This window comes from Tetrao urogallus, assembly GCF_951394365.1.
Source record: "Tetrao urogallus genome assembly, chromosome: 14".
NCBI classification, from domain to species: Eukaryota; Metazoa; Chordata; class Aves; order Galliformes; family Phasianidae; genus Tetrao; species Tetrao urogallus.
Genome location: NC_136827.1, coordinates 2,880,538 through 2,894,832, shown reverse-complemented (window position 1 = coordinate 2,894,832; position 14,295 = coordinate 2,880,538). Strand labels below are relative to the sequence as shown.

Sequence of the window (14,295 nt, the reverse complement as noted above, 5' to 3'; positions counted from 1 at the left end):
TTGACTGCATTTTTTCCTGATTACTCCAAGCTTTTACCTCGGTGTCTTTTATTATTCTATCCTTATTATGTCTTCTCCGTCATTTCTTCTGACCATCGCCTGGAATCGGTAGCTCCTCGTTGCTCTTGTTTGTTCTATTTATTTGGTTGCCTTGCTTGTCTCACTAAGATTTAGTGAGAGAGCTCTTCTGCTCCAGCACAAGGTTCCACATGCCCAGAAGAGTCATTCAAGGGAGTTTGCTTGACGCTCCCTGTCTCTTATATCCTTGCAATCAAAAGGAAAAATGAGCATAGGGAAGCATATTTGATATATAGTTATGGGCAAATTTAAGTAGCTCTTAACACTCATATCAGATTCTCACGAGCAAATGATAGCGTAGACCTGTCTGCTGTCCTGCTGAAATCACTTACTGTCGAATGTAAAATATCTGCTTGTACAGTATCAGCATGTTTAGAACTACTGCTGTTTTGTAAACCGATGATAGTGATTTACTTTGTATTATTCAATTTAAAAAGAAATAGAGTTAAGCACTGGTTTAGAAATACAGCAGAGCCCTCCTATGAAATATGTATTTTCAAGTCTCTCACTTGTTATTGATGGTGATTCAATTCCACCATGAATTGCATTTCTAGTTTATATGCAGGACCGTTCTGGTTGAGAACACGGTGAGTGCCAGGTTCCAGTCTTTACTTTGGCAAGACTCATAACTGTGAACTTGGCTTTGTGTGGGTGACATTTCTTCAGATCCTGCTCCATTGAATTAGGTCCTAGTAAGCCCACAGGGCCAATGGAGACCAATGGAGACTGGAGCTCGTTCCTGTGAGCTGTTTGACAAATTTCAGCTCCTGCTGCTAAGTCAGCCAGTAGCTTTGGAGGATCAAGTCTTAGGAGACCTTTTGTAGCTTCATTGCCAGCCAACATTTCTTCAGCATTTATTTCAAAACAATTGTAGCAAAATGCAATTGGTTTATAGATAGCAGAGAGTTAATAGTGCCAGCACAGAGCTTAAGGAGTTAAGCAAGCACAGATCAAAATACTTGGGTGTCCAGAGGGATGTGTTTAAATGAACGCTGCAAGGCTGGCAGGCCTCCAAATTAGCGTAGTTTAAAGAATTCAAGGTACATTTAATTGGATCCTTCTAATCCCTTTTCCCTCAGAATGAGCATTTTAACAGTTTAATTCCTTTTGCAACCCCCACACATCTCTTACTCCAGTGGCCCATCTAAAATAAATGCTGTGAACTATGAAAGGCCCGGACAAGTTCTAGCTGAAGTCAGTAGGAGCTGGATGGGGGCCTAAACGCCCCGCTCACTTGGATTTGACATTTGCAGTTGTAGGGTTATCAGCTCTGGCTAAAGCTTGCGCCCAGCACGTGAAAGCACTGTGTGCACACAGGGAGCTTCAGCTGGTGGCAGCACGATGAGGGCCAGCAGTGGTGTAATAATGTGGCTCTGACCAGGACTGCAGCACTGGAGCTGGGCACAGCTCAGCTCTCTGTGGGGAAGTCACAGCCACTGGTCTGGGGCCAAGGAGCATCTCAGGTGTCAGGCCAGGAGGAGACAGCAGCTGGGAAAGGGGAAAGGGGAAAGGGCTCACCTCTATGGTCAGGAAGAAGGCCAGGAGAGCGCTTGAGAAACGAGGACCAGCACACTGCCATCACCAGGCTGAGGCACAAAAGTGAACAGAATCCGCTTTCGCAGCAGCAGCAGCACAGCAGGCAACACCTAGCAACAAAATAACTTACATAAATCAGGCAGACATATTTACTCTGCAAATAGGTTTATGCACTTAATCTCCCTTACTTATAGAAACATTGAGTAATGCTATGAAGTGGCTTTTGCTTCTGCTTTTCAGCAGTGTCCTTGCTGTCGTGACTTGCTGCGTTAGGGACATTTTTGAACTGCTGGTTAGTCACTGCAGAGGTGTTGTTGAAAGCCAGGTGTAATATGTCTTAATCTCCTTGAATTGCTAATTGTTAATTGGAGTGACCACTTGGCTGCTCCGTGCTCACCGTCACTGTGTGGTGTGGCCTCTGTTATTTCCCACCTGACTTTGACTGTAAGCTCTTGGGGGCAGAGAAACGCTGTGCTGCTCAGGAAAAAGCCAGAGAGCAGCTCTACTGATTGAATCTCACTCCTTCAGTAAGTGGATCAAAACGGAATGTTGGGTTTCAGAAGCCTGAAAGGTTTAATATGGCAAAGGTTTCATACCATGCGTTGTTGAAAGTAATGTTCAAAACTGATCTCAGATACCAAAACCAGGTGTGATGGTGTATCACTTAGGCTAACATCAAATAGATTTTTAAATCTGAGCTCTTTGAGTACTGTAAAATGTAATTATTTGTTATTTCATGGAAAAGAATTCAAGACCTTTCATTTTTTACTCAGCTACAATTGCCTCTTCCAGCTGTTGTGCCAGTTTAGACTACATTGTCACGTCCCTCTTCAAGCACGTAGTTTAAGAGGGCAGCAAGGATCCGTGATGTACAGAAACTTCACAGGATGAACAAAAATTGTTTAATTTCATGCAGCATAATCTGAAAGTGCTACAGCAGGTGAATAACTGGATTTTTCTTTGCGGTATTATCACATTTAGGAATATTCCTGATTTCTGAACCCTTTGTTACTGCACACCAGGGTAGCATTGACAATTCAGTAGCAGAGCAAATCTCCCTAGGCTGGCATGCAACCCAGGGCAGCTTCAGCTGTGTTCTCATGACAACCAAAGGCTGAAGATATTTTCTGTCATACTGGAAACCGTAGATGCTTGGCTGTACAGTATCTTAAAACTTTGTTCCGTGTTCGTTCCTAAAATGAGCTGTGTTAAGATAATCATTGCATTTCTATTTTTAAAAAATGGTAAGGAAAGTTCTCTGAAAGTGTTGTAGGAGCATTCAGCCACACACTTCCATAATGAAATGTTAAATTGAGTAGCTGTATACTCTTGAGTGCAAATGCTTTATTTCGCAGTAGGTGAGTCATGGATTTTTCAGTTAAAGGTGAATACAATAGAAATTAAATCCCGTGCTTGTGGAAAGGAAGTGATTGCTGCAGCACTCAAGAAAGATTTCCCCTTCCCACTTCAGTCCAGCTCACCGTAGCCTGCGTGCATTAAGAGAAGATGAGGATGTTCTTAGCTGTGTATCTTCTCATTTGCTCCATGCCACGTTCCCTTGAAGTCTCACTCAGCTCTGGGGAGATGTGTGTTCACCACACTCGGTGGATTCCTCGTGCAGTTGCAAAGCTGCTGTTTCAGAAGCCGTGTTTCACTGGAAGCTTTTAGCCAATACAGAAGTTATTAAGAAAATGCAAATGTCTGTGGTCATCTTTCTGTTGCCCTAATAGATATGCTGTCATTTTGGTACAAGCTGGCACACAGTCGCCATCACCACGTGGTTCTTGTTGCATTTGTTTTCTAGTCTTAATTGAAGGTGAAAAGTAACTAGTATGTCCTTGGCATTATATTGCATGTTGGGGGAATATTAATGATATTTATTATTGGCATCATTATCAAAATATGGTGATTCCCTTGCCGCCTTACACGTGCTCGTGTTTTACTTGCTGAATAGGGGTGTCATAAGAGCTAGCAATGAAGTCAGCATTTGGATATGTCAAATTACTCAGCACCGTGCGTGCCATGATTCCAGCTTAAATGACAGAACAGCAGCCCAGGCTCTGGGCTTGTCTGCATTTGTGGCAATCTTAATGCAGGACCTTGTCTGTTAATACACAGTAATCTTTCACTTTGCAGCATGTGACCAGGCGGTGATCTGTCTTTATTAACTTCGGATTCTGTGGAATACGTTATATTTATTTTGAATGCAGGCTTTCACAAACTCTTTTAAATATTAATGGCTGGTCTCCAGTAGTCAGCATAAATATGATTTGCATTAGCACTAGTCATATCATATTGAGTGCCTCTGATGTCAACTGCTCAGTGTACTCATATCTGACATCATCTCCCGAGGTCACTGACAACTTTGACCTTTATTCTCGTGCACAGTTTCTATAGTCTCAGAAGCTCTTTTGAATTGATTTGAAATTTTGACTCTTCCCTTTATGAGGCAGTAAAATTGATAATTATTCAGATGGGAACCGAGCACTGAGTGAAAAATCAATTCCACCCGCTCTCTGCTGCGTATAAAATTACTTCTGAGTCTGCCGGACTGAACGGATGGCCGAGGTAAAAGCAGCAGGCAGAAATAGTAGAGAGGATTAGCTGGACGAAACTAATAGCCTAAAGGGATGGCTTTTGAGATGAGGGAGTGGGCCGGTTGGGGGTTATTATCAGCAATGATGGGCCTCATTGATCATATGTTTACATCAGGTTTCCATTGGGTTATAAATCAGCCCTGAATAGAAACGGAACCCAGGGCCTCACGTTTTACCAGAGGGACGATGGATTAGATTATTCTCATTTTCACACTCGGATGAAAAGTGAGACATTGATTATTCATCGGCTGGCCATTAAACACTGGGTTTAGAGATGATTTGCCTATCTTGGCAGCTCACGAACAAGGTTGCTGCTTCATAACCAGCGGTTTCGGTTTTCAAGACATCTGTGTCGGTTAAGTAATGCATAACCCTATTAAAAGCAATGGGTTACAAATTGCTTAACAGTGCTGAAAAACTAGACCCTAATGACTAATTGTGCGTTGAGTTTAGAGAGGTTTGTCAGCTCTTTAAACTAAACTGATGCAATGATAACTGCAATTATTTACTAGTTAGAACTCTTTTTTTTTCCAAGTTGGATCTCTGGAAGTAGTCAGATAATTAAAATCTCCTGCAGCACTGGAGGAGCGGCCGCCCCAGCTTGTCCCGTCAGCTGAACGCACTGCTTTCCTCCTTGAAAGCAGCAGAGATGTTCGAGCTCTTCTCAAAGCAGGCCTGGGAATCATTCTCTGGGGCAGACATGGAGCTCTGGGGCCACAGTGCCAGCATTGGGACCACAGGAGCTGCTGCAGGATGGCGCCAGGAGCAGAGCAAGCATCCTTCTCTGCAGCAGGAGGGGCTGGGGCCGCTGCTTGGTGCGGGGTTGCAGGAGGAGCTGCTGGCAGTAGGTGCTGGGGCAGTGAGCTAGGGCTCCCAGAACCTGCAGGCACCTACTGTTTCTCAGCAGTACCTGACATGGCACTGGCGTTCTTTCAGAGCTTGGCTTATAAGCTTTACAGCTGAGCACTTTTTTGCTATTAGATGAGGCATCAGAATGCAGTTTGGTAAATAGGTGGTTGTCCATGACCGAGGTGCTCCTCTTCAGGCTCTAGGGTAGTGGAGTTACATAATTAAAGCCTATTAATTCATATTTTGTTTGCTTAGGAATGTCCCATAGCAACTCTGGGTGTTTTTGTTTCTTTTTAGTAAGCAGGTATGATTGTACAAAGGCAGGAGCAATAGAAACCGGGAGCAAAACAACTTCATATTTGTGTGTAAGGACCAGCATCCTTTTAAAGCATAACAGTGGCTCTTGGCTTTGGCTCTACTTTTTGCTTCGTTCCCAGGGTGAGCTGCTCAGTCTTGAGTCTCATTTGCAAACAACAGCATTATGTCTGTGCCTTACAGTTGAACTGAACTTACGTGTGACAAGTAACCTGAGATGCGTGGATAGAAATTTATCACATTCAGCTATTGCTGCTACATTGGGTTGTGCTTTAAGCATGTTAATAAATAATTTTATAAGGTTCTTATTGTCACCTGCTGTTATTTCAGGAGCAACTTTCCAGTGTCATCTAAACCAGTTGAAGCTGATATTTTCTCTACTTTATGAATGAAAGTGTAATTTTGAGGGTTTCAAGATGCTACCTGTGTCTTCCAGTGCCCATCTCATCGAGCTGTACACATTAAGCTGTTCATTCAATTTTAGCAGGGAGAAGTGCTATTTGTGTTAGCTCTTTCCAAAAACCAATCTGTTTTGTAGGATCTTTCACTCATAGTTCTGACAAGCATCCCTCAGAGCCACAAGTGGTGGGCATACAACGCTGTGTGCACAGCCGTCATTAGGTTATGCCTGTGCTGGGTGTGGAAGGGTGGACTGGCTCTGCAGATTTTGGTGATCCCCTCCTTTCCTGGCTTTATGTACGTGGGAAGGAACGGGACAGCGTGTTGCACATTGGTCATATTCTGTGCATCATTTTCAGCAGAAGCCTGCAGATAAGCCCGTGCACTTTTTTTCTTTGCTGTGTTCAAACACAGTACAATTGTTTGGATTGGAACTGCACGGTGCCTGTGCCAAGACCCAGTGTGCAGCAGGGAGGTGTTCAGCTTGTCGGCTGGGTGAGGAGGGCTGCAGCAAAGGAACAGGGGCAGGGATGTGGAAAGGGTGAGGCAGGCAGCGGGGCAGTAATAGGGGGATGTGCTGCTTTGTGCTTATGGGTGAAACCTCAACAGGCTGCTGAGAGCTGCCAGTGACGTCCAACTGCTGCAAGTGACAGAGGTGCACAGCGTGAAGCAGCGCAGCAGCACTGTGTAGCACTCGTAAACCAGAAAGTAAAATGGCAGTTGCAGTGAAAAATCATGTTATTACTGGAGTAAGAACGTATCATCAAGTGCCACCTTCCTTTTTTTCCCTTTTCTGTATAAAATTGGTGATGTTTGTTTTTCAGATAGACCTGAGTGCCATATTCAGCAAGCGCAGAGCTGTGCACAGTAACTGAAATAAAAAGACCAAGAGGAGGTGCGTTTATACCTCCTGCAGAAAAACCTGTGCAGAAGCACTTGTATGTGAGCACATCACAGAAAGAAATCCGGGTTGTGCTGGCAGAGGTCAGCTGTGCGGGCGCTGAGTAGCAAGCACCTGGTGCCACCTGAAGCCACGTGTTGGAGCACATGCTTAATTTTAAGAGCAGTCAAACCCACAGGTGCAGCCGTTCCTGTGCCTAAAATGAAATGTGCTCAGAGGCTCTGCTGAATCAGGAGCAGGGTGCTCAGCTTCTGCAGGCTTGAATGCTTTGATACGACAGTGAGAGGCATTTTCAGAGGGACATCTGTTTTCAACCCCGTAGCACAATTTAGAAATGTTATCCAATGCTATCACAACTTTCTTTATTAATTGAAAGCGATGGAGATGTACCAGCTGTAGCCCAAGCCAGCAGAGACTTGGGTGGCTAAGCAACAGAAAAGGCACCATATTGAGTGAGCCAAAATTCAGTCTCAAAGTCATTTATTTTAACCAGTGACAATACGTTTAGACTCTAGTGTTTCGATTTGATTGATGGTTTAATATCATATATAATTTTTTTTAATGAAGGGAACCCATTTAAATACGTTAGCATTTGCACTCGTAGTCTCCCATGTACATAACCGCATTTAATCATTACAATGATTGTTTTTGCGGTTGCGTAATTTGTATCAGCAAAATAACTATGTCAGAGCCACCTTATCTTAATGAAAAATACGATTCCTGCTCTCACACACACTTCTTCTGCACATGTGGAAGGGCAGCAGCGGGCTCTGTCTCCAGAATATTGCTAAGCACACCGCTTTCACCGCGTGAGCGCTGTCAGCAAAGACATCAAACAATATTAATGAGCTCGGAGTCTTTTCTGATACTGCTTTGTTTAAAGCCCTGTTGTGATTCGCTGTCATGTGAATTGAGTAATTTGATTTTGAGACTTTTAATGTTAAAATGCATCATCATTACTGATGTATCTGAAGACTTCACGCTCTTAATAATGGCACTAAATCAAATTGGGAATCTCCTCTTAATCACCCAAGCTGTGCTGCAGCTTACACAAACAGTTTTGGGGACGGAGAGAAGTTTGGGGCCACAGAGTAACAAGTATTGTACAGAATTCGTGTGTGGAAACAAAAAGCCTCAATTGGGCTCGCAGCACAGAGTGCTAGAGGTGTCAGTGTTGGATGTGCACCCTCGGGCTAGGCAGCTGGTGTATGTATGCTTTTGTTTATCAGTTACTGGTTTATGTAGCCTTTAGGCCAGCACATGAAACAATCGTTCCTACAGGGTCAGCTGCTGGTCAGAAGCAAAGTAAGAAAAGACTTTGCGCTGCGGCGCAGCAGCCATCATTTCAGTGCAGCTGGCACCTGCTACTGGTGCACAGCGGGAGGGTTAAGGGTCAAAGAGGCAGTTGTTCTAAACTCAGTGATGGCTTAAAGGGACTTGTAGATTAATCTGCTTTATTAACTTCTGTATATTAGATAACTATTGCAGTGAATGACAGTCCGTCTTTCTGAATAAGTCCCTTCACCTCTTTCTCTTTTAAATTGGCTTTTGAGTAATGAATATTAAATAGAATACATTTCAAGGTAATTAAATGGAAGCATTAGGGTGATGTTGTTTTACAATCATATCTATAAGTTTCTTGTGTGTTTATCTTCCGTTATTACTGCTGGTTGCTTTTTGTTAGCGGAACAAAAAGCATAAATGTTTCAATTAAAGAAGAGGGACAGGCTGCATTTCTCAATGAGCTCCTGCCTCCTGCGCTGCATAAATATTTTCAAAAAGCGAATAAGTTTAAGTAGAAGTATAAAAAATGTTTTATTCCTTGTTTGCCGGGCTCAATGTAATACTTTACATTACTTGGAAATGTTCGATTTCTGCTGGCCGCGGTGCTTTTATATAAAACACTAAGAGGTGCTGGTTAGGGGAAGGGCAAAAAATATTGCCACTCCATACAATCTAACTAGCGATATGAATAGCACCAATAATTTTGTAAAGTTCACATTATAATTCAAAATCCAGTTAGAAGTGATGCTTGCAGTCTGGAAAGAAAGCAATATCTTTACAAAATGGATAGGGAAAGGTAACAATCCATTCCACGAGCTGCTACTGGCAGATTTGCCATGTGAGTAATGAAACTCACTCTGGATGAACAAATGCCCTCCCCTTCTTCCATTTAAAAGAATCAAATGTAAAATTCTAGAATAGCCCTCATTTACAAGGATGCTTAATTGCTGCTGGGCACGAGTGGTCCAGTGCTTGGTGGCCTCTTGCTCCAACCTGTTCGTTTTGGCACGATTCATGATTTTGGAGTTCTGGGATGGTACCTCAAAATCCACACTTTTCCCAGGCTAATAAATTGCTGTTGTCTTTGGTTTCTTGTGATCCTGTGAGCTATTTGTGTTGTCAGGATCTTTAGAGATCATGATCTCTAGAAACTTTGGTTGCATTTTTTTCCCTCGTGCTTCCTTGTTTGTTTTTTCCATTGAAAACTGAGATTCTCTTGCATTTATGAATCTCCAAGAACATGCACAGTTTTAAAAAGAAAACAATAAAAACACGACAGATGGATGAAATTTGGGAGCACCATTAATTTAGCTCAGCTGAGTTCTGCATGGTTTAGGTGAACACAGTGTAGCTTCATCAGATCTTCCCCTTGCTTTGCTGGGCACGCTGGGACCATCGGCAGCCAGCACTGCACCAAGGGCTCCGGCACCGCATGGCGCCTGACCTCTGCGTGTCACCACGTCTCCGAGTCTGTGATCCGTTTCCCTTTAAAAAAAAAAAAAAATTAAAAATGAAGTGTGTGCAGCCATCCTTTAAAATCTTTTTAGTGTGACAAGTAAAGTAATCTTCCATTGATACTTAAAAGTCCATCTGCAGAAATTCAGGGAGAATGTTGAGAGAGACGCAATATCTATTGAAATGTTGAGTGTCAAACTGCCAGGGTAATGTATTTAGTATGAAATATAATATTCAGTGCATTTTGTTTTGATGACTGCATGAAATAGCCTCGTGCTCTTATCCTTTGTTGTTGTTGTGAAAGATGATATTCACTAAGAAGTGTCGGTGACTATTCAAGACACAGTAGCAATGTGCTTATTACCATCTTCATCATCCGTCTTTCATGTTTATTCACAATGGCTTTGGTTGCAGTTCAGTTCACGGGGACAGCAAAAACACTTCTAATTGTTCAACAGTAGAAATTAGAATCAGTTTATGAATGATTTGAAAACAGATGAGGCTTGAAGTGCATTAGGTGATTGGTAATTAATACTTTGATTAGCCTTTTTAAGTTTTGTGCAATCAGGCTGCTCAAATCAAGTCAGTCCCATTGCTTTATGGAAGATCCTTGAACAGTGGTTAGAGCCATGGTGCTGGGTTTCTGAAAGCCTGATTTCCTGCAAGGATTGGTTTGGGAGCCTGGTCTTCTCCCTGTCCCTGCTGACTGTCCACATCAGGGCTAAACTGAGGTAAGTATGGGTGAAATAATTACCCAGGTTCTGCTTTTCTCCCTGCTACTGGTTCCTGCTGAGGTACGGGTGCCCTGGCTCTGCTGCTGGCAGATATCTGCACACTTGGAGCTCATGCTCGGCTGCCTGCAAACCCCAGCTGCCTTGTGGCAAGCAGCATCAGCGTGAGAGGTGGAGGGTTAGGAGGGCTGCACGGAATGCTGCCACCCAACTGGCCATTTGCAGGCCCTCCTGTAACAGAGATTTCAGAAAAGCCATGCTCCTACAGGTAAAGAGACCAATTTGTGTGCTGAAACCCTTCCGCAGTGCTGGAATCCCACACTGCCTTTGTGCACCAACTCCCAGCACTTGATGGAAGGGAAGGCAGGAGTGAACTGTGCGTGAGGAACTGCACACTGTAAGCCCTGCTGTTAGCTGGGGGAAAGACCTGAGATGCAGATGTAGGGCCATTTACATCCCTGAAGAGAGACTCTTGCTGGAAGGCAGTGGGTGTAGGTGAAGCTGCCATTCCCTCCTCCCAAAAGGATGAAATAGTCTGCAACAGGCGTTAGTTGTGAGGTGCTGGTGGCAGACACCAACCTCTTCCTCTGCCACCTCTCAGGTAGAAGTGCTGGCTGAGCAAGAAGGGATGGGCCCTTATCCTGCGGGCTGGGAGGAATGCTAGCAATCATCCGAGCTGACACGAGCTGTTTTGTACAGATCTGAACCCAGCTTCCTCTTCTTTATTGATAAGAGCAGAGAGGAGTGTGTATTAATTTTTTATAAGGATTTTAAAGAGCTCAGCTGTCTCCTACACCAAACCAACCTGAAGTTTATGTTTCAAACGTGATAAGTTGTGTGTTCCCAAAGTCCTAATTAATCACGCTTCCGTCATCCTTAAAAACAGCTGCAATGCTGTAAGTTATGGCTGCTTATTTAGAAAGAGCCGCCTCTTAAATAGACAGCCCAGGTTAATTGAACGCGACCGCCCCAGTATCTGTAACTGAAAATCTCGGGGTAATACCACCTAAAAAAGCAGACGAAGAGTTGATGTTACAGTCATAAGTTATTCCAGCCTGAGGTCGAATAATTTGCTGCCTGTGAGGGAGCACAGATGGATAGGCAGAAAGAAGCTGTGCAGATACATGAGTTTGTAAACATCTGTCAGCTGCACCAGATATCCAAATACAAAACCTAGCACTTAAGGCAGCGTGAGAATGTGACATTCAGCAGAGGCTCTACATGAAATTCAGCTCAGACGGAAACAAGTCAGCATACTCTGGAAGGTAACAATTAATGAACTGTGTCCCCTCCTCCCTGCAGAAGGAGGTGTTTTGTTCATCAGGCATCTTCCGTGTTTCTGCAGTTAACTGTTCTGCTCCCAGTATTTAATGAGCCAGACCATGTGCTGGGCAGACCTGTCCCACAAGCTTACCACCTTGCTGAGGGTTTGCAGCAGTCAGCTGGCATCTCTTTTCCTCCCTGATGGATGCCAGCTGACCCAGGAACAAGGTCTCCCTTAGGATAGAGGGACCTGCTGCTGAGAGGCAAGAAAGGATCCAGCATCTTAAGACTTTCACATAACAGTTTAGAGGCAACTGCAGTACGAATAGAACGCGTTCTGTCGTGTTAGAACATGTCCTCAAATTAGAGGGAAGGGTATAGGGCAGTGTTTCGCTTCGGCCAGCTTGTGTGCAGGATGCAGCTGCTGCCCGTGCTCCAGCTCTGCCCTCATTACATCCTAGCGCACTGCAGACAGCTGCTGCGATCCTGGTGGCTTCCTGAAAGGCACTCAGTACTGACTCACTACTGGTAGGAAGTGCTGGAAGCAAGCCTTAGTTTTGAAAAGTCTGCTTTGCCCTATTGGTCTGTGTTATTGTGCCAGTTTTATTTTAACAGTGAAGAAATAGAAGGCTGTTTTCAGTGGCTCTGGTATAGTAAATTTATTGGGCGCATTGCAGGTGCTTGTCATTAGCCTTAAGCTATCATCCTAAATGTATCTTTCTGAGTATGTGCTTATGTTTCTTTTTCAGATACAAAGACAGGTTTGACATAAGTTAGTACAATCTTATTGTGTGATTATTTCTTCTAGCTTGTGATTTGGACCTACTTCAAGTGAGCACTCCCATACTCAGTGCCCTTTGGCCAGTTCTAAAGACATCCAGGAAAATGACGAGTTCCACGCTCTGTTACCGTTCCCTTTCTCACATCTATTGCCATCTTTTCCATCCCTCCTGAACACCGGTTTTAAAAAAAGACTCTCTGCACAGTATAACAGATAACTGGTAGGAATACCCTGTGAAAGATCCAGACACTTTAATCATATTTCGGTTCATGAGCTGCAGATATATACGAGTTGTTGGCATGAGGTGTGTCACCCAGATGCCCTGCCTTTTCTTTTTCATTGTTTTTCATTTGATCGTTTAAACCTTGGTGCTGTTTTCATAAAAGGAAACAAAAAGTTGAGATACAAGATTGGGTTCTTTACAGTCTTATTCTAAGACTTTCCTGCAGCTTCTTAAGCTTCTGTTGTTGAGTCAAATAATTGTAGTAACGTATACTTAAATACATATACACACACATATACATAGATATAGGAATTATATGCCCTTAAACTTTTACATTTTTCAAATTCCAATTGATTTTCTATTTCTGACAAGTGAAAAGTATTTTTTAGTTCAGGAGTGATTGACTTGTTCTTACTTTCAAAATAAATACAAGGCTTTAGTTTTCCTATTTCATTTGGAAGTGTTATTTTTTGAACAGACTCGAAGTGGAAAATATCAATCTGAAAGTTAGGCTTTCTAGTAAAATAAATATTTTAAAACAACAGATTAAAATTTAAGGTATTTAATAATCTTGGAGCATTTAAATCCTCTGAATATTATTAGTTGAATGATGATCCATTTATTGATATAGAAAGAATTGATGATGAAAGAACAGAGAACTCTAATGGACATTTAAATTAGTAATCACAGCTCCTAAATTAAGAGCAGACTGCCTGAAGCTAGAGCTATAAAATCTACCAAGTTGTGTAAGCTAAACAATGAAATGGGCATCTTTTTCAGATCTGACTGGAACATCAGATCTGTTCTCTCCAGCCGAGTGCCTGGTCAAAACCTGTGTGTTTTTAGAGCCTTCTGGATCTTTTGTGAAGCTCTACTTAACGCTGTCAGAGTTTTTAATGTAACCTTCTTTACGTTAAAAATGTGATTAGGGGCATTAGAATAGAATATTTATCCCTACGCATGGGAGAGAGAAGTGAGTTACAGGACCTGCTTGGTGCTAGTTGTGCTGTACTGATACATGAAGCAGCAGCAGAACCTTTTTAATGGAAAGACAGCTTCTTTCCCAGCTTCTTTAGAAAAATGAAATCAGAATAAGGGGTGTCTTGAGCCACGTTTTCCTCCAGCGCTACAGAGAGAAAGCAGCTCTGAAGGCAGAGAGGCTCTGAAGAATTAATTTATTGGAAGAGCAGTTCTTTTCTGTTGCCTCTTCTGTCAATAGTTTCTTTTGTACAGAACAAATGTGTCAGAAGAAACATTATTGAACCAGATAAAGCGATGCCTTACATTTAAGATAAGAGGACAGAGACAAGGGTGGCAGTTTGAACTCCACAGGAAATACATTATCTGCTTCTGCAGCCCCTTCTTTGTCAATGGCTCTGTCCCCAACTCAAGCCTTGCTTTCTGCCTGCTGCCCCTCGCCTGCCTCCAGCCGGCAGCTAGCAGGGCCTGGGGCTGCCTCCATCCTGCTGCTCAAATGGTGGGCAACACTGCAGCGCCATAACACTGCCATCATCATTGCTCTGTGTGTGTTGCATCATAAATACCAATAAATATAAATGCAAATCAAATACGAAGGGAGAGGCGCGTTGTTTCCAAGGTCCTCCACAAGCCAAGTTCCAGCTCCTTTGTGACCTGAACGACAGAAATGGCCGTACAGATGGAGCTGGGTACCTGGAAATTTCCTCACACCCTGTGTCTCCTGATGACACGAGCTAGTGGGAATGGAACCAAATAAGGGCCGTGTGAGGTTTGGGGGAGGGTGCTGGGGATGTTGTTTGTCAGCGTGGGAGGGAGCTGATCTGTGCTGTGTGAAAACAAGAGGGGTATGGGGTGGAGTTAGTGAAACTAAGTGGCAGCCTGGTTCTTCTGCCAGTAAACGAGCT

At 43.3% G+C, this 14,295-nt stretch overlaps 1 protein-coding gene across 1 annotated transcript in view; it reads left to right on the top strand.

Moving 5' to 3' along the window:
• RANBP17 (RAN binding protein 17) overlaps positions 1–14,295 on the top strand; it is a gene marked incomplete at both ends in the record, with an annotated part of 146,294 nt that overhangs the window by 122,594 nt on the left and 9,405 nt on the right. The window contains 3 exon segments of the mRNA XM_079542626.1: positions 2,388–2,458; positions 2,462–2,479; positions 2,483–2,554. Coding sequence (XP_079398752.1) covers positions 2,388–2,458; positions 2,462–2,479; positions 2,483–2,554 — 161 coding nt within the window.